This window comes from Rhinolophus sinicus, linkage group LG13 (assembly GCF_036562045.2).
Source record: "Rhinolophus sinicus isolate RSC01 linkage group LG13, ASM3656204v1, whole genome shotgun sequence".
In the NCBI taxonomy this organism is placed as follows: domain Eukaryota; kingdom Metazoa; phylum Chordata; class Mammalia; order Chiroptera; family Rhinolophidae; genus Rhinolophus; species Rhinolophus sinicus.
This window is the reverse complement of record NC_133762.1, coordinates 4,603,051-4,622,210: the sequence shown is the minus strand read 5'-3', so window position 1 is coordinate 4,622,210 and position 19,160 is coordinate 4,603,051. Positions and strand designations below refer to the sequence as shown.

The following is a 19,160-nucleotide window of genomic DNA, read 5'->3' as shown; positions in this document are numbered from 1 at the left end:
CCCTGGATAGTAAAAGATGAGGAAATCAGTATAATTACACTGCACTCCACTTTCTCACACCCCACTTCAACTTTCATTGTATCATTCCTACGTTATATTAGTTTATAACATTTCCTTTTGCTCTCTGATTCCTGGAGTTGTTTTCCTCTGAGTCCTAAAAATGTATTTAATGTTCATTATGTGTCCTTTTGCTAGTTTCTGCAATAAGCTCTTGCTTGCCTCAAGTTTCTTCTGGGACAGGCTTATGGGAATTATATTTTCTAAAATACAGTAAAAACCCATTGTTCATTGTCCTTATGCTAGAATGTCAATTGGGCTGGTATTAAATTCTGGGGTCACACTTTCTTTCTCCGAGGCTGTTGTGCGAGTTGTTTCATTAACTATCAGTGGGAAGAACTCTGAAGCCACTCTGATGTTTTCCTAATAAAAGGTTGCCTAAAATTTGGATCAGATGCTCAATAGATTCTTACCTTTAAAGTCTAATAACTTTTAGGCTATTCATAGTCTTGCATAAGTGTTTCCTGGGACATAAGGCTACATTATGATTACGCTAACGTATACTTTTCTATTTGTTTAGATTTCTTCTTCAGAGACACTACATTATTTACGTTTGATCTCCTTTTTCTCCCATCGTATCCATTTAATCTCTTCTCCCTGTGATTCTTTGTTTATTTCTATTTTGTTTTGCTCATTTTCCTTACTCCCGCCCTTTGTGCCCCTTACTGTGTTTTAATCAGTGTTGATTTCCTTTGCTTCCATGGGTACTTGGTTTTTGTGATGGATTCCCATTTTCTTCCTCTTCCTCTTTCCTCAGCTCAGTGTAAGGCATCTCCCATCTCCTGTGTTGCTTATTGTTTCACTGCATATTCCCTGAGGCCTTATATCTTAGCTATGAGTACTTGTCTTATGGAGGCTATTGTTTAATAAGTGTTTGGAACTTATGCTCGTAACATTTGGTCTCAATTTTGCTCTAGGGATGCTTCTCTATTTTAAAAGTTTGGCCATAAACACAAACAAACAAACATACCATCTTTTAGGATTATAGCACTGAATTTTGTACCACAAATCTCTCTTCAAGAAATCCATTCCTTCTAGGGGAGTCTGAAGAATTACTGGATTCCAGGCATGCAAGATAGCAAAGTGTCAAAAACGGAGACAAAAATTGTTCAGGGTCAATATGACTAAAACCTTTTTCAGAGGAATTTCCATTTAAACCACAAAATGGACTTGAGAACAGGATTTGCTTGGAGAGCCGAACTATTTTCTGAAAGAAGCCACTGTGATATAGAACCTTCCGATTTTGTGATTAACAAACCTGGGTGTTAGCCTTACTGAGGCAATAGACATATCCACTGAGGTCCAGATTAATTTTCCACATTCCTCAGCAAGGTACATTTGCAACCAACGCGTGGTCACCACTCCTATGTTTAAGCATAACTTTGGCACAAGTAGCCATGCTGGAAAGTCACCTGTTTTCTTTCCTTTCTCACGTCGCCTCAGGTGCAGAGGTTGACGAGCAGTGAAAAGCTTGGGGCAGATACACAACCCAGGTTAGACTCACCCTCAGGTGACCTCTGAGTAATGGGGTAGGGGCATCATTGCCGTGCATGGGATCTGCTTCCCTTTCTTTCTAAGGTGACCTCCTCCACTCGCGACATGGAGGAAGCCAATGAAAAAACAAGCCCCTGAAGGAAGGGCAGGTCCTCTGTCTGCAAACCAAGGCCGCCAGTGGTCCCTTTTCTGACCCACAGCTCAAAGGCCACCTCAAGGCTGGTGTAAAGAGCAACGAGAAAGAGAAAGAGTCCCGTCACCAAGTCCAAAAGCACCTGTTGTCCCCCCTACAGACACCGGGCACCACCATGCTGACCGGGCGTGAACTATAATGAAAGAGATTTATTCTAGGAAGTCATCAGATAGAGCCAAATTTTCGGTAAGCCAGCAAGACTTTCTCTGTGGGATAATTTTCCACTCTACTCTCTGCCATGAAGCAGAGAACTCCAGTTAGAGGGACACGATTCGGATTCATGAGGAAGCCATAAATAAAAGTCGATGCCTCTGCCATTGTTCTAGCAGAACGTGCCATTTCTGCCTTGAAGACAAGTCAGAGGGAACTTTAAAGCGATGCTGACCTTAAACTTGTCTCAAGTCTTCTGAATATTAATATTACCAGGTTATGAGTACATTTCCCTGTGCAAAGAGTTTTGTCTGAATTTCCCAAGTAGACTTGCTTTTAGATGATTTGGGGGTAGGGGTGGGGGCTGTCACATTTTTTCCCTTGTGTTTTCAGTAGCACTAACTTTCTTTTCCAGTGAGGTACCATGATGGAATACAGGTAAAACCCAGACTACGTGGCCTTTCCCCAGGTTGTATAGAACATATATACATATGAGGTCGGACAATTGAGTTCACGAACTCATCCTAGAAAAAGTGCTCCAGACCTCATGGCTGACTATCATTATGGTCACCTTTGAAGTCCTCCCCTTGGGAAGCTTTGCACTGGTGCCAGCACCTAGTCCACCCTTCAAAGCAATTTTGGAACTCTTGTTCTGGAATGGCCATCAGAGCTGTCGTTGCATTACTCTAGATGTCCTGTATGTCATTAAAATGTCTTCCTTTCAATATTTCCTTTATCTTTGGGTAAAGAAATAAGTCACTGGGGGCCAGATCAGGTGACTAGGGAGGGTGTTCCAATACAGTTGTTTGTTTACTGGCTAAAAACTCCTGCACAGACAGTGCCATGTGAGCTGGTGCATTGTCGTGATGCAAGAGCCATGAATTGTTGGCGAAAAGTTCAGGTCGTGTTTTTCACGCAGCCTTTTCAGCACTTCCAAATAGTAAACTTGGTTCACTGTTTGTCCAGTTGGTACAAATTCATAATGAATAATCCCTCTGATATCAAAAAAGGTTAGCAACATCGCTGCAACAAGTTCGCAAACTTAATAGTCAGACCTCATATATATATATATATGCAAAGTTCTTTTTTTCCCGGTAATTAACTCACAAAACAGTTGGAGAGGTTTTTGTATAAGCTTATATTTTTCCCTTTTTACAAAAGTTGTTTATGAGAATATTACTATCTTTACGTTTTTCCTAGTGGTTGTTTTGAGTCTAATTGAAAAGAACTCATTTCCTGGGAAGCCCCTGAGGCTAAAACAAATATTCTTGTTCACCCCTCAGAATGTGAGATGAGTGCTGAGGGGCCATGGTTTTTACCTCCAGCATGAGGACCAGGAGGGTGTTACCAAGTACCCTCTGCTCTTGGCAAAATCCAACCCTGTAATCTAGAACCTTCCCTATGAAGGAAAGTGCCATCCATGGCTAAATTCTCTGGCACATTTTGGCATTTTTTGCCAACATGGCAGGTGGGGCTAAGGAGACTCAAGACACATCCCTGGCACCCAGACATGTTTTTGTCCTGCCTCCAGTGAGTCTTTATCTTTTCTAGCTCTAAAGTTGGTTTTATCCTATCGTTTTTCTTTTTGGCAGTCCGTCTTCAGCATCAATTCTATATAAGCAATAAATGGCCTCTGTGTTTATTAATGGCTTCGTGCATGACTCATTCCCACTGATCTACTCAGGACGCGTTCAGGCATGTAAGCGAGGCAAGACCCCCACACCAGACATGTCACCGCCAGGAACGCATAACATCCAAACATCTTACATGAGAAACACTTGGGAACAGCCTCTGCCATCACGCATGTGGACACCTTCGTACAAAGGTTATTCTTGACTGAGAAAAAGAAATACATTGCAATTGGTTTACGTGCGCATTTCACCAACTGAGAATTGTAATTCTTGATCATGGTGGAGAAAAGCATCATTATCTGTCATTGTCACATAACGGCCAATTTCCCCCCGGGACCGTCATTCCCCACACCTAAGACTGGAACAGAGAACCTGGCACGTGGCAGGACTTGTAAAGGTAATTATTGAATAAATATGTGACACGCGGACTTATCATGTCACCTTCCCTTTTCCAATCAACTGCTTGAGGAGGTTCTCTTTAAGGACAAAGTGCAAAGGGATTTGGAGCCCATGGGGCACCGCGATTGGTTCTCGGTGGGGACTGCATTCCAGGTGTGTCCTGGATACCCATGGGCAGTGGTCGCCTTTTGAATGCTGAGGACAGAATGGCATGAAGGCCATAATGTTAAAGTGATGAGTTAATGAATGAAGTGAAAGCATCACACCAAGAACTTTCAAATTACTGAATTCAAACCACGGAGTTGTTTCCCTTCCCCCAGAGGCTAAGCACTGTACCCCACCCACCAGAAAAGCAGCATGAGAGCCAATTTGAGTGGATTCCTTCTGGAGTGAGCGGGTGAGGAACTCCCTCCATTGTTCAAAGCTGGGAGGCAACAGGCCCGAGGGTAATGAACGAGCTACACTTAGAACGCCAGAGCCGCGGTCTCTGCACTGAGACTTCTCAAGGTCATGAGAGGGGGACGTCCTGGGAGGGTGTGGGGGTCTTCTCTGGATTCTCAGCTCAAGTATTTAGGTAAAAGGACCCAGACCCAGAAGAGTTCAGGCAAGGGTCTGGATTTCATACAATTGGGCCAGGAGCCTGCATTTCATTGCTTTTTATCTTTCTGGTCCGGTATTTCTCTTTGATATTCCCCCTAAAGGGTGATAAGACATTCCTGCTTTGGAGCTGGGCAGAGATGAAAGTTACCTTCCTATCTGAACTGACGGAATGAGCGAGTCCATCCAGCCACGCTTGGAGTCACCTAAGATGTTACAGGACCCAGGGGTTTTCTACTATTTCTACGCTGGGTTTTTCCTTCAGTCTGAAATGTCCCGCCTCCATTCCCACCGTCAGTTCATTTCTACTAGTCCTTTAGGGCTCAGGGGCCACCCTCATCTGCCCTCAGCCTTGGGTGAGGTACCCCACCAGAACTCGGGGCCCACAGCACTCCCGCTGAGCTGCCTCTGTCTCACATATGGACTCAAGCTGTCTGCCTGGGGGGGTCCCCTCCCGGACTGTGACCGACTTGGTGACAGTTATGTTCTAATTCTGTATGCCTCATGCTTCAATTGTAGTCGCCCTGAATAAATGTTTCTTGGGCAAACAGACGCATGGACACCCATTTGCCAGTCTTTCCGTATATGGGCATTCAAGAATGTCAGACCGTGATTATACGTCTGTGTTGGATGAAACTATATGAGACAGGCAGCCCGTGGGTTGTTCATGTGTGAGCATTCCACTCACATCTTCAAACACGGAATTCACCAGGATGTGAGCTTCGGCTCACAGACCCCAAATGTGAGGATTTGGGGGGGGGGGGGGAAACAGCGTTAAACTTTAAAATGAAGGTGTGACATCTGGCAACTGCGAAGAACGACAGATCACTTACAGGTGCGTGAAGCTAACGTGCAAGTACGAAAGGTCAGACAATGAAGTTTGTGAACTTGCCGTGTAAGTGCACAGGGGAAAGTTCGTGAATTTCACTGTCCGACCTTCGTGAATGTCTCTGAAGCTGGAAGGAAGTGCGCTAAGCTGAAAGCCGGGGTGGGGACAGCTACCCCCAGGATGCTTCCAATGGCTGTCTGTCCTGTCCTTCCACGGGGGACTGGTCACCACAGTCACAAGGGCCTGACCTCCCCAGAGGACAGTGCACATTCATACCCACCTGCCTCCTGTGGGGCAGGTGGGGCCAGGTGCAGGGTGGGATGGGGAAAGGGCAGAAAAAAAGGACGTTACTGTGGGTGGAGGAACGGATCTGCCCACGCCAAGACCGAAGGCCACCCACCGGAAAGGAGAGAGTACTGCAACCCTCATCTCTGTTCTCTCCTAAGTGAGCTGCTTTGTTGCAAACAGTGGAGTTTTTCAGAGGTGTGTGGTGGAACCTTCCTTGATGTTCCCTGCAGCTGCCCGGGGACAGGTGAGAACGTGGCCGTGCGCTACCTGCCTTGCACAGAATGGCGCGATTGCAGTCAATTCTGTGATGCTTCCCTTTTTAAATCCTTTTTTAAATCAACAGTCAGTCCTGGCCAAGTGCAGAGGTTTGATTCCTAACTGCCCTGGCTGACACCATTGCCATAGACGAGATCAAAGGCTCATGCAAGCCCGAACTGGGGTCCAAATAGAAAGAATGGCATCAGACATGTCACAACAAGTAGCAGCCATCGCCAGAGTTCCAGGAGCACTTTCTGCAATGATAGAAATGTTCTTTCTTGGTGTTATCCAACCCGTGAGCCAGTGGCCACAGGTAGCACTTGAAATGTGACTAACGGGACTGAGGGCTGAATTTTTAAGTTTATTTCATTGTCATTAATTCTAATTAACACTGGAATAGACTCAGTGACCAGTGGTGATGGTAACGGATGGTGGAGTTCCAGCCGCAGCTTTTCCGTTGACTTCAGGAGCCGTGGGGCAGGTACAGATGACCACATGAGCTTCCTGTTTTGCAGAGCGGACACCTGTCTAAAATCCTAAAGCCAGCCCTTACCATACCTGAGATGTAACTGCGAAATTTCCTTTTGTGCTTGCCTAGGCTTTGGTTTTCACAAGATCCTGCACAAATGTTTGTGCAAAGGCTGACCTTTCAAGGTATACAGAAGGCAGGCTCACCAGGTCTTCCATCGTCACAGAGCAAAGAGGGAGAGTGCACAGACTTCTCCTCTCTGCCTTAACTGGGGGCCTGTTCTGTGGGAGGAATCACGGCGATTCCATTCTTTGGTTGGGTGGACCTGAGCTGAAAAGCTTCTCTATGAAGCAATCGTGGGAAGGAGAGGAGAAGCTTTTTAGCTCAGTTCCATCCGACACCCTATCTTGGTGACACCACTCCGAGTGATGTTGGGACATGAGCTTTGAGAAGAGCTCAGCCTCTGGATGACTTGCCTGCCTCGTGTTCTCCCTTCACTAAGTATCAACCCAGAAACTTCCCTCACGTCATAAGCAGGTATCCTTCAGGACAAGAAGTCAGCAACCGTCTCCTACATCTGGGCAGGGAACCAACGGCTGTGAAGAGGGTTCCGGCAGACAGATTGAGGCCCAGCAACTACATTTGGACACGCATCTCTAAGCACCGAGCTGGGGATGTTTACATTTGGGGAACAGGAGACTCGGTTACTCTGCCATGAGCCAGCAGAGGCATCTCAGACTGCCCGGGATGCACGGCTTTCATGCATATTTTAGGGATGCATGTCAATGTATCCTCCTCGTACTAACAGAAAACTCAGAAACAGAAAACACCTCCTTCACTGACAGGTCAAAACTATGCAGCAAAGTATCTCTGGCACCTTCTCTGTGTGCATGTCACAAGATGGGCTGACATGAAGCCACAGGGGTCTGGTGGGGGGCGGGGTGCAGCTACCTACCACGTGACCCACGGACCACGGGGCCATACCACCAAGCGCTACCAGCTCACTAGTCGCTCCTCGGAGCCTAAAGAGAGAGTTCTGATAAAATGTCTTTCTTTGTCTTTCAGAAATCAGGAACCTGAAGTGCCAGGTCACCTATCCACGTTCTAAACTAGCCCTTAAGTATGAAATGCAGGGCAGGCACACCAACGCTGCTTTTGGGGCAAAGGAAATAAAATATACAACAGAGGTCAGTTGCTCACTAGCTGCAGGCGCCCCTTGGGCCTCGCACTGAACCATCTCCCTGGAAGTGGCCAAGGTCACCTTTCCTTTGGGTCTCACACTCACCTGTCCCCCGCGAATGGCTGAAGTCACCCTTCACCACGCGGCAAGTCTTGCCGTCCCCGCTGCAGACTCCACACCGATCTTCTTTGGCCGCTGACCCGATGATGCCATCACAGCCGATTTTCTAAACAACCAGAGAGCTGGAGGTGATTCTGTGTTTCAGACTCAGAGGGGTTTTTCACGAGGATACCCTGTAGGGCCGATTTCTCCATTAGGCCCAGCAGGCACGAAGCCCGGGGCCCACGACATTTTCAGAGGCCCGAGGAAATATTTTAAAACCAGAAGGGGAGAAAACTGAATAGAATCCAGCTTGTATTATATTTGTCATAATAACCATAGAGTCATCACCCTGAGGCCTGACACCCGGCCCCTCGTAGGGCTGTCTGAGGTAGGGGTAGCTGGTTCCCACACATGACCCAGTGTGGCCACAATTTTACATGATTTATGTTCCCCTTGGGGCTCTGTGGGTCATCTGACTCTTGGCTGGGACAGCCAATGGTCCCAGAAAATACAGCAGACTCCACACTGATTTTTTTTGCAGAGGTCCAGATGCCCAAAGCTCATTCAGGCATAGCTGGGGCAACCCATCTCTCAGGCAGACCTGGCCCAAGAATCTCTCAAATCTTTTCAACAAGGCTTGGCTGAGGGCAGGGGAGGGTCGCCCTGACCCTGCGTGGCTCCGAGCAGCACAGCCCAAGTCAGCTCCCGAAAAGTGGGGGAAGAACTTTGTAGTCTGCAAAGTAGCATGCCTAAGTGTGTGCTCTGCTACACATGGGGTGTTTAATTAGTTGCCTGTGAAATTGCTGAAATGCCCCTGCATGTGTTTCCTCCTCCTTAAAGCGCACACTTTCAGAACAAGAACTAGAAATTGTCCCCCCATCCTGTACCATCAGGCCTTCGTGGTTCAGGCTTCAGAGGATTCGACAGGCAGGGAAACCAGGCAGCAGTGACGTAGCTCTCTGTTATCACGGCTGGATGGATGTTCGTGAGGTGCTGTCCCTCTTACCCCCCACCCCCCACCAGGGGCCAGGGCACAGAGCAGAGCTGGCTGACCGCAGACTTCCTTATAGGAGAACACTGAGCCCCAGGGTCACCAACGTCATCAGAACCCTCTGCTTCACAACCGCAGTGGTACTTCAGCGTGAAAAGGTGCCCATGTCACCAGGAGGACCACTAGGACACGGCCTGCTGGGTCCCACCCCCAGACCTGACCCAGCTGGTCGGGGTGGTCCGGGGAATGTGCATTCTAACAAGTTCCCAGGTAATGCTGGTGCTGACAGCCTGGACCGCACCCCGAGAAGCACAGCCCTCTGGGGGGCTCGGTGAAGACGAGATGAGTCTCCTTCACATATGATAGTCCCGAAACCTCACCCTTGGAGACTTATTTCTTTGGGAAAGAATTGTGTGCCCCAAAACAAAAGCGTAACCAGATATATTTCGCCAAAGACGTGAAGGTATGCTAAGTGGTGAATAAGTTGAGTCCAAAAATGACCAGAATGGAACAGATACACGACAGCACATTGGAAAAAGCAGCTCAAATTTGTTCAAAGTTGGTACAGAAACAGGTAAAGGACAATACTGGGGGCTTTCGTGGCCAGAGGTCAGGTGAGGAGTGAATGGCGGTGAGAGGATGTAAAGGAACGGGGGAGACGTAGGTGATACATGGTACCCACAGGGTAGCAGCCATCAACTGTGACGCCTTGCCAGGGCACACAGGCCACCCCTTGGTGACCTGAGGGCTGACCAGCTGTAACGGGGCACCCTGAGCCCGGAGCCTGTGGCAGGGGCCGCCTACATCTGTCATCTGGTCTGCTGGGGGTCGCTGTAAAGTTGCTCGATATGAAACGACAGGGGCTAAGCACCCAAGGTAGCCAAGGTCTGCACATTCGCTCAGCCAGCACAGTCTCCTTGGGCTTCTAGTCCAAGAGCCTTGCATGCACACGGCTCTCACACTCCCCACCCCACCCAGGCTCACAGGCGACCCGTCTGCTGTGAACCTCCTGGGCTCTCTGGCCAAGACAAGGAACTCTGTGGGCACACACTGAAACACCGACACTTCTCCAAAGCCACAGGCCCCTGACTCCCCAGTGGTAGTGCTGGAGACCCTGCCAACTTCCTGGATGCAGCAGACACGGCCGCCCTCCTGGGCACCCACGCCTGAGACCTCCACGCCCTTCCCGACTCTTCCTCTTTTTAACATAACCAAACCCAATCACCTCCGAGCCCGGCTCCTGCAAGCCCCATCCCCTCTCAGCGAGGTGAACCCCCCCTCCCCGCCTTCTAACTGGTTTCCTGGGTTCCACAACCAACATGGCTTCAGTCCTCTGCTTCCATTCCTCCGGTACGATTGGAATAAAACCCACACTCTCATGCTGACCTGCCAGTCATGGCCCCGGCCCTGACTCCGCCCCCTCACACCTACCCCTCCAGGCCCTGCTGCCCCACCCTCCTGTTTCTGGAACATACCAGCCTCCCTGCTTCTGCCTTCTGCCTGGAACATTCCCTCCCTACGTCTTTGCCAGGCTGGCTCTTCCTCAAATGCTATCTCCTCAGAGAGACCTGCCATGCCACTCACTGCCTTTCTCAGCGACAAGCCCCCCTCAATCTCTCTCTGACACCGTTTCCTTCTCCACATGGACCAGTCCTCAGAACAATCATATTTGTGACTTTGTGTGTCTTGTGTGTATTGTGTAGGGACGGGGACCCTCTCGGCCCTGCTCACCACAGAATGCCCAGCACACATTGCGGTGCTCCGTACATAGAATGTGCTCAAGAAATATTTGATGAATGAATCAAGTCCACACCAGGTACTTCCTGCTATGTCTACCCCAGCTCTCATTGATTCCGGGTTTCATGTAAGTCTCTCTTGCCGACACACTGTAGAGAATGGTATCTTACAATTCTTTGTATTCTTGTGCCCTATGCTATGACACACACTGGCCAGCATGCTTTTGAACACATCATACGTGTTCCATAAATGCCTAAAAACGATGACCTCTTATCAGGCAGGGCCCTGGGCAAAACTGGGAGTAGGAGACTTTGATTTTCCAAATGGGTCCTCTGCCTCTCTCCTCGTGCTCCCTGTCTGACAGCGACCCCTCCCTCCCAATGACGCATTTCATTTCTTTCATATTGGAACTGGGACTTTCTCATACAGGTTTTGATGGTCTTTTGGTTTTGGATTATTTTTTTCCCCCCTTTCCTGGCTGGGAGGAGAAGCACTTGCTTTCTTCAACTTCACAGCTATCTTCCAACTGCTGTCTCATTCTCTTCTGCTGGAGGGATGCCACTGGCTTCTTGTTTTAATTTGAACTGCATGCTTTCTGGCCAGCGTGTAGCCCTCACCTCCGCATTTACTGGGCTCCTGGGTCGTTCCACCAACTCCCGCGGCCCTCGTCTTCTTTTTCTTGACTTCACCCTTGTTTTGCTAAACGACACGTAATTTCTTCAGAATGGACGCCTGGAAAATAAAATGTCTGAGTCCTTCCGTATCTCAAAATTACTGTATGTCGCTTGTATGCTTGGTTGATGATTTGGCTGCATAATTCTATAATTCGGCAGAGTTCTATAATTATCTCAATTTTCTGCCAGGGTCAGTTTTTCTGTTTGTTTTTCTTGGTCTTTCTCATCACCGCTGCTGGTTTTCTTCAAGCAGCAGTGATCTCTGGTTGACCACTCACATTTGAGAAGGAGGCTCAGAAAGGCCGACCCAGGGAGCTCTCTATATGAGGGTGGGGGTGTTGCATGCTGGCCTTCCATTTGGGACTGATGGGAGGGAAGCTGCAGTCTACCCCCAAACCAGAAGGGTGAGTGCCAACCTCAAGCAGAGTCACACACCTGAACCAGTTGTCCCTGAAGAATCTGTCACACAACTCTGGGCAGGAGCCCGCTGCTGTTGTGCCTGAGGATAATTACCTGACAGCCCGTCCAAGTCCAAAGGCAGCTCTAGGCGTGGTCAGCCACGTTGCATGAACTCCTGACTTATCTCATGACGTTCGGCCAGCTCCTCACTCCCACCCTCCATTCCCAAATCCTGGACCCCCTCAAGCCTTCTGCTTTCTTTTCGGTCGCGACTCTCCGTTTGTTTCAGTTCTGGCCTCGGCTGCTTTTTTCCTGCCATGAAACGTCCATGAAGTCTCATCCTCCAGAAAGCGCTGGTGTCTTTCTTCTGTCAAAGGGTGACCTCTGCCGCTCCACACCACATGGTCTGTGCTTGTCTGCCTTTACCACCACCGAGTGGAGTCCAGGGATAGACGAGAACACGTGGCTTACTCTGCTGGCTGCACCCAGCAGTTAGTGTGGGAGGTTAATTAGATAAAAGGGGTACAGGGAATGACTTCAGAGTTTGAGGCCTGCTATCAATAAAGGCTTGGCACCGACAGTCACACACTTCAGAGATGTCAGCTGCAGTGTCACGATGTGAAGAAACGCAGCAACCAGAAGGGCGTTGTTGAAACACAAGCCCCAGCATAAACACCCGGTACATTTTCCTGCACGCTTTACATGGGACACTCGGAGGCCAGCGTCTCTTACAATTCTCCTAAACCCCACCAGTAATTCCATTTGCCGAATAGACCACTGGATACAAACATGGGAGGCCAACCAATTCTGGACAATGGAAACGCTGTGTTGACATGGGCTCCAGATTCCAGAAGCTCTGAATTCCAAAGAGCACAGGACCCAGCCTCCCATGCATCCACTCGTGTGTTTTCTCTTTTCATTACGCCATCAAAAGCGCTCCTCCAAGCCAGCTCCTAGGGGAACACGGATAATCAGACACAGTCCCTCCACTGAAGCAGCTGACAGGCCCTGAAGGTGTTTCATTTCAGTTTGGTGTCCATCAAGCCTGGGATACGTACACACATTAGGGTCCTGAAGAAGTGTGGTCCTCGTCAGAGCCGTGCTGGCTGCTAAGGCCTTAATGCAAAGCCAAGCACATGTGGTTCCAGGTGTATTCAGACCTGTCCATCGGTGTGACTCACCCACAGACGGTCAGGAGCTCCGAGACAAGCGGGACACCACAGGCGTGGTCACCTGATTCCTTTGCTTCTGGAGGCCAACAGTAGGAACCATTAAAGATGGGGCCCCTGATTTATAGGGACTTGCTGAAAAATAGACAATGTTTGTGTTTCTTCCCCCGTCTCGCTCCCACTTTTATGAGCACTGTGAAATTTCATTTCAGCATGTGAAGTAATTTGTGACTCACTGAAATGAAACTTAACTCAGGCCTCATAAAAAGAGAATAAAATGGTATTTCCATGTTTTATGTTACGGTTTGAATCAGCCTGCCGGTGGGAGCTTACGGGAACCTGCTGAAAATGCCATTCCGGGGCTTCTCCCCCCCTCCACTCCCTACCAACTCGTCACCGTGTGTCTCAGAATTTCCCAGAACTCCTTCGGCTACCCCAAAATAGCAGAATTGACAGCTGACGGAAACAGAAGGAAAAGCTAGGAAGTGAGCCATGACAAGACTTCTGTAAGCGCTGCTCTGTGTAACATGTGGATGGTTTCTACCTTTAGCATCATAATTATGTAATGCTATCAATAACAAAGTACAGCTCCTCTGCTCAGAAACCCCTGAGATTTGTTTTTTTATTACTCTGTTTGTCTCTTGAACCAATTTTCCTTGCCTTACTCATTCACAAGTACCACAGGAATCCAGAACATTCTATTTTGGCCATTACCATAACTAGGCATAAATACTGTATTTGTATATAATTTATCGTCTTACGTATGCTCACTTTTATTATAAAAACTCATGAACTCTGGCTTTAGGAATTTGGATTTTTGTAAGAACTGACTTCATAATGGGGCTGAAGGTAAGTTTTATAGTTTCTCTCTGAAGAATGAGTACTGTTAGAAAAATGACGAGTGGTATTTGTCACTTCCTTCAGAAAGCGAGTGGTTTCTCAACATTTTAATCTCATGAGGTGCTTGCAGGGGTCCTGTGCCAGGCCTGGTAGGCTGCCTGGAGGCAGCAGTCCCTGCGGTGCATGCATGCAGAGGAGACAGTACTCGCGGGAACTGACAGGTAGGGGTCTCCCCACCAGCAGGGTGAGGCGCCAGAGAACAAGAGATCTGCCACCCACCGTAGGGCATGGCGAAAGGTGCCAGTGTCTGCACCTCTGTTCTAGTGTCCCTAGCTTGAGGGGTCGTGTTTCATTAGTGCTAGTCTCAGTGCAGGAGTCAGCAAATGCGATAGTGATGGCAGTAGTGGAGGCATCTGAGATAGACTGGAGGGTGGAGATGGGGTGACACCCGGGGATGGAAAGGCAACTGTCCCCATGGCATCCCCATCACACCGCAGTGCAGGACAGGTCTGGCATGACAGTGCCCTAGGACCATAGGCTCTCAAAATGCCGTGAGTGGCATCTCGGCCCTGCGGTACTGAGTAAAGGACTGATAGTTTTGCTGTCACAGTACAGGGAGATACCCTCATTGAAAAGGCTGTGATTCGAACCAAGCTCACGGAAGGAGCCCATAGGCACAGAAGGCTCAGAGCTAAAATCGCATCTGGCCATTTAACACGGCCCCCACTGGCCAGAAAAGGTCAGGATTCTTAGAGATGCTTCCACGTTGGCGAGAACCCTACAGATGGTGGCAAGAGTTTGGAGAAGGTGCCGCCCTAAAGGGGACAAGTGCCTTTACTTGGGAAATTGTTAGTAAAGCAATGCATGTCACAGGGCTGCCGGATGGCCCACGGAAGTGTATAATTTAGGAAAGAAACAAATCCTGCACTTGGCTTGCTAGCAGGTGTACAGACACGCAGCAGCAGTTCTTCATTTCAGTGATTTATGATAAGACCTCTGTTCACACCAGGCCCTGCACATTCTTTGCTATGGGACGGCAGCACGAGGGGCCCGCTCCACCGCCTGTCACCACCCCCTTCCCCGGAGGACGCCTGGCCAAGACTCTCGGGCACCAAGCGTCTATCACCCTTACAGGTCCGTGTTTGATAACAAAACCAGGCAGTGCCAAGGGAGTTGCGGTATTGCCAAGATTTTCCCTGATGAATTCCAGTTGGGGACTAGGTTGGACTTCCCAGGGGAAAAATACCCACTACGGTTGAAATGGTTGGCCGCAGGGATCCTCTCAGAAGCTGCCTGTGTCTGAATCTTCCTGCCGGTTCTGTTTTACTCCATCTTTCTCTCACTCACCAACCGTGCCCCCTGTGCCCTTGGCCAGGAGTGGAGAAGGGGAGAAAATGGAGCGGATCTGCCATCCTCCGGGGGCATGGGGCAGGATCGTGGCACAATTGCAATGAAGGGGGGATGACAGTGTCTTGCCCCCTCCCCACCCGTGACCCCTAGAATTTGCAATTTTTCAAATGTTTCTAGTATTTCGCTGAAACTGAGCCTTAAAGACAGGTGCCAACTTCAGGAGGTGTGGGGACCTTGAAGCACCCATAGCCACGTGACTCATGCAGAGTAGTTTGTCTTTTCTTGGGGAAAATCAGGAGGCCCCTCAGTGGCCTTTGGTGAGTGGAGGACTCCTTGCTTCATCTCACAGAGGCCAGTGAAGGCTAAACAAGCAAAAGTGAGAATTGGAGGAAAGACCTGGTTTTCCTCTCACTGCCGAGTGTGCGACAATCCTGACACCCACCTGCCTGCGCAGGGCTCGGGGGGCCGCCATCTCTCTCTGCTCTCGGTGGCTCACCTGCTCAGAACACAGCTGAGGGAGCTTGGCCGCCAAGATGACAACAGCATGCGTCTGAGGCTGAGGGGAGAAGGCTTTCTGGGGCTGTCACACGACAGGCTCAGACCAAAGTGGGTGACCAGGAAATGGGACACGTGGGGCCGAACCCAGGCCGTACCACTTACACTGCACATACCAGCCTGCTGACCACCACACCAGTCCCAGCTGTGGCACCACACCCAAGAGATGCCCATGCTATGCCAGGCAGGGGAGGGTTGCTCAGGAGGGCCCGGCTACAGGCGGGGGTCCCCAGCTCGGGCACATTTAATGCAGGTGGAAGGTGGCCTTCCATCCTACCTCCCTCCTTTGTTGTTGTTTCTTCTTAAAGGATATTTACCATGGTCCTAATGAGTCACATCCAACATCAGAATGCGTTTGGGGACTATATTCCAGTGGGGGCAGCAGTCCCCAAAAGCCAGGCATATTTACCTCCTTGGGCACAATCTCTGAAGGGATCTGCTTAGTTCTATTCTATCTGTGTTGTAGCGACACAGAGCAGAGCTTGTCTGCAAATGTACGTTCGCCTACATCTTCCAGTCTTACCTTAGCTTTCTACCCACTCTTCCCTTTGCCATGATGCCTAAAGTTAGTTAAACATTTTTAAGGTTACTGTGTTGCCACTATTGTTTCAGCCACCTCAAATCCTGGTTGCCTGCAGGTGAGCTCCACGCTCAGTCACTGCTGAGGGCGGAAGGGAGGGAAAGGGAAGGGAGGGAAAGGGAAGGGAGGGAGAGGGGAGGGAGGGAGAATATGGGGGAGGGAAAAGGGAAGCAGGGAGGGGGGGGAGAAGGGAAGGAGGGGGTAGAGGAGGGAGAGGGAGGGGAGAGGGGAGGGAGGAAATGGGGAAGGGAAAGAGGAAGGAGGGAGGGGGAAGGAGGGAGAGGGGAGGGAGGAAGGGAATGGGGGAGGGAAAGGGAAGAGAGGAGAGAGGAAGGAGGGCGGGAGAGGGGCGAGGGGAAGGGAAGAGAGGAGAGGAGTGAGGCGGGGAGGGAGGGGTGCCAGGCTGGGAGAGAGCACCTCTGGCACCTTCTTGAGAAACTCCATGCCCCCAGGCCTCCCGAGGTCCCCGCCCCATGCCAAGCACCTCTGGGGGGAGGGATCCTCCCCTCCAAAGCCCCACCAAGGACAGAAGGTAAACAAGTCACCTGGCACCTGCCGTGCACGCAGAGGTCTGTCTCGTATGGCCCACAGGGCGTGCCATCCAGGACCCTGTCGGCCAACAGCAGCGGGGACTCCTTCCCCAGAGGTGAGCAGTACAGTTCACACGGCTTATCTGAGGAGGGAAAAGAGGGTGAACATTGACGTGAGAAGAGGTGTGTGGGCCACGCAGGGCACAGGTGATCATTTTGCAAAGGAGTCTCCAGAGAGAAACACCAACACCTTTGGGCTGCCTCTGCTGGGATGTTTGCTCATCATGAGTCCCCCCACCCCCAAAAGTGGGTCTTCCAAGTGGTCCTAGGTGAGCAAGGTCAAGGGTAGAGAACGTCTTTTGGAGCTGACGCGACGTCAGAGGACCTTGACATCCCAGCCAGAAAGTTCTTATTAGAGCAGATGTGCTGTCTCCCCCAGGGCCTGGGGCTTCCGTGATGGGATGGCCATCACTAACCGCCATGTGTTCAGCGACTTTTCATAGAGTTCCTATCCTGTGGAGCTCTGCTGATCAACACACAGTGGGAAGTGTGGTCCTAGAACACCAGAGAGAAGGGTTCTAAGGGTCAAGGAAGGGCCCCTTGGCCAAAGCACTCAGAAAACGGTGCGTTTAATCCCCTTTCAACTGAAGTGCTACCTCAGTACTTGCCATAACAGCTTTGAGGTGACTTGTTCAATAGCAGTAATAATGCTGATGATGGTGACAAAATCCTAAACTACATTTACTATCTACCGTGTGCCAGGTAGCATGCGACATGGTGTCTATGTATTTCAGGTGGATGCTGTCATTGTTCGATTTTACAGATGAGCACATGAGGTCCCGAGAATGTGCATCGCAGCCCAGAGTCCCTCTGCTGCCAGGGCCAGCCCCGGCCTCTTCACCCCGTCCTGATTTTCTTTCCACCACCACTGTTTCCTCTCTGAGAACTCTAAGGACCCAAAATACGAAGAGGCAACATGGTGTCGCTGAAAACAAACCACCAGTTTCATGGACGTTTAGGCTTCTGGGTGCATACTCTGATTGGCGTAGAAACGGAAACGGGATTGGGGTACTAAATGGAAGGTTCTTTTGCGCTAAGTCAGAAAGCACAGGCTTGGGAGGGATGAAGATGGGTCACCTGGGCTCTTGGGTGTGAGCCTCAGAGCAGTGGTGACTCTCCAAAGCTGGGGGCCCAACCTCCCTGAAGGGACTGTGACCCTGACTCGAGGCAGGAAGACACTCAGGGCCACCTGCGCTTGACTCTCCCACCTGCAGACCCCGTCCTCCATGGCTTGGGCAGTCTGGGGACACCCCAGTTCCAGAGTCCTGAAGCGGGGCTTCCTTCCTCTGCTCAGCTGGCACTTCCTCTGTTTGACCATCTCCTTTTCTCAGGGCTCTGCTCAGGATTCAGGGTGCCCCACATCGCTGGGAAGGCAGAGCACCGCCTTCCAAAGGGACTCAGGAGAACCTTTCTAAAACATGAAGAGGTTCAGAGTCTCTCAAAATGCTCCGAGTATGTCCCTCAAGGATGCCTGAGGTGGGCAATTCATCGACAATTTGATAAATAACACGAGGTGCTGAGGTTGAGCTTCGGGCAGTGTCAACATTCTTCCTTCCTTAGGAGCTTAGGAGGAGATCTTCCTGTAAGTTACACAGCCGCACACTCTGGGGAAGACGCCTGGAGCATCCCTCTCGCTCAGATGAAATTCGGACGGAGGCTGGACGGTTGGGGGGTGGGTCCCAGCTTCTCACTGGCTCTCCTGTTGTCAGGACTGATGCTTAGAGGGGGAAGTCACAGACACAGCAGGGGAGACACACTCAGGGGCTCAAGGGCCACCCAATCGGTCTGCTTGGTAGAGGGCTGGAGGATTTCCTGGTGAAGAGGACACCGGTGACCTGTGGCACTCTCACTGTTCCCTCTCTGTCTATAGTTACAAGGTCTTCCTAAGGTGGGGATGCCATGTAATTTGGGGGCCATCACGAGTGCTCAGCTATGCCCTGCCTGGCTTCTGGGGGGGGACACACACTCAGGAGGCTGCTCAGGCCCTGTCCCCAAAGCTGCTTAGCATGACCTGACAACCAAGCCACAGCTAATTGGACCAGGAGTGGCCACCTGACCAGAGTTGGGCCAATCAGAGTTTCCCTCCTCGGGAATCAGCCCTTCCGATGGACAGGTTGTGTCTGTTCATGTTTGGTGGATCCCAGACAAGTCTCCATGACTTATCCCCAATTCAGAAATCACGAACGCTCTGAGAACTGCGAGCGCTTTTTCACATTTGTGGCCAACACATTTGACATGAGACTGTTGGGAGTACCTAGTATCTCGCTTGGTTTTCCGTGCGTTACCTGGAAGAGATGTCTATGAGTCTGACTGTGGGGTGACCCCGGGGTGAAGGGGGGTATCAGTACATGGTTACTGCACTGTTGATACCTGACACCTAAAACACTCTGAAATCTGACCCACATCTGGCCGCAGAGGATTTGGCTAAGGGGTGGGGACTTCCATGAAAGGTCCTGTGGACAAGTTGTGAGAAGCGTTTGTACCACTGGCAGGAGGAAGAGATGATACACACAAGCTGTGGTGGCCGTGGATAGCAGCTCCTGACACCTCCAGAGGTCATGGCCGCCGACATTACTCTGGCCCCTTGGACCTGTGAGACACCCTGTATCATTGCAACCACTCCCTCTT

The 19,160-nt window shown here is 50.3% G+C and overlaps 1 protein-coding gene across 3 annotated transcripts in view; it reads right to left on the bottom strand.

Annotated features, from left to right (window-relative positions):
- ADAMTS17 (ADAM metallopeptidase with thrombospondin type 1 motif 17) overlaps nucleotides 1-19,160 on the bottom strand; it is a 244,956-nt gene that overhangs the window by 64,008 nt on the left and 161,788 nt on the right. For 2 of the 3 annotated variants that reach the window (XM_074317647.1, XM_074317645.1), the window contains exons 14-16: nucleotides 16,488-16,615; nucleotides 7,651-7,771; nucleotides 3,662-3,730 (exon numbers count right to left, since the gene is read on the bottom strand). In XM_074317647.1, coding sequence (XP_074173748.1) covers nucleotides 3,662-3,730; nucleotides 7,651-7,771; nucleotides 16,488-16,615 — 318 coding nt within the window. The remainder of the gene's footprint in view (nucleotides 1-3,661; nucleotides 3,731-7,650; nucleotides 7,772-16,487; nucleotides 16,616-19,160) is intronic. The other variant, XM_074317646.1, reaches the window with a different exon arrangement.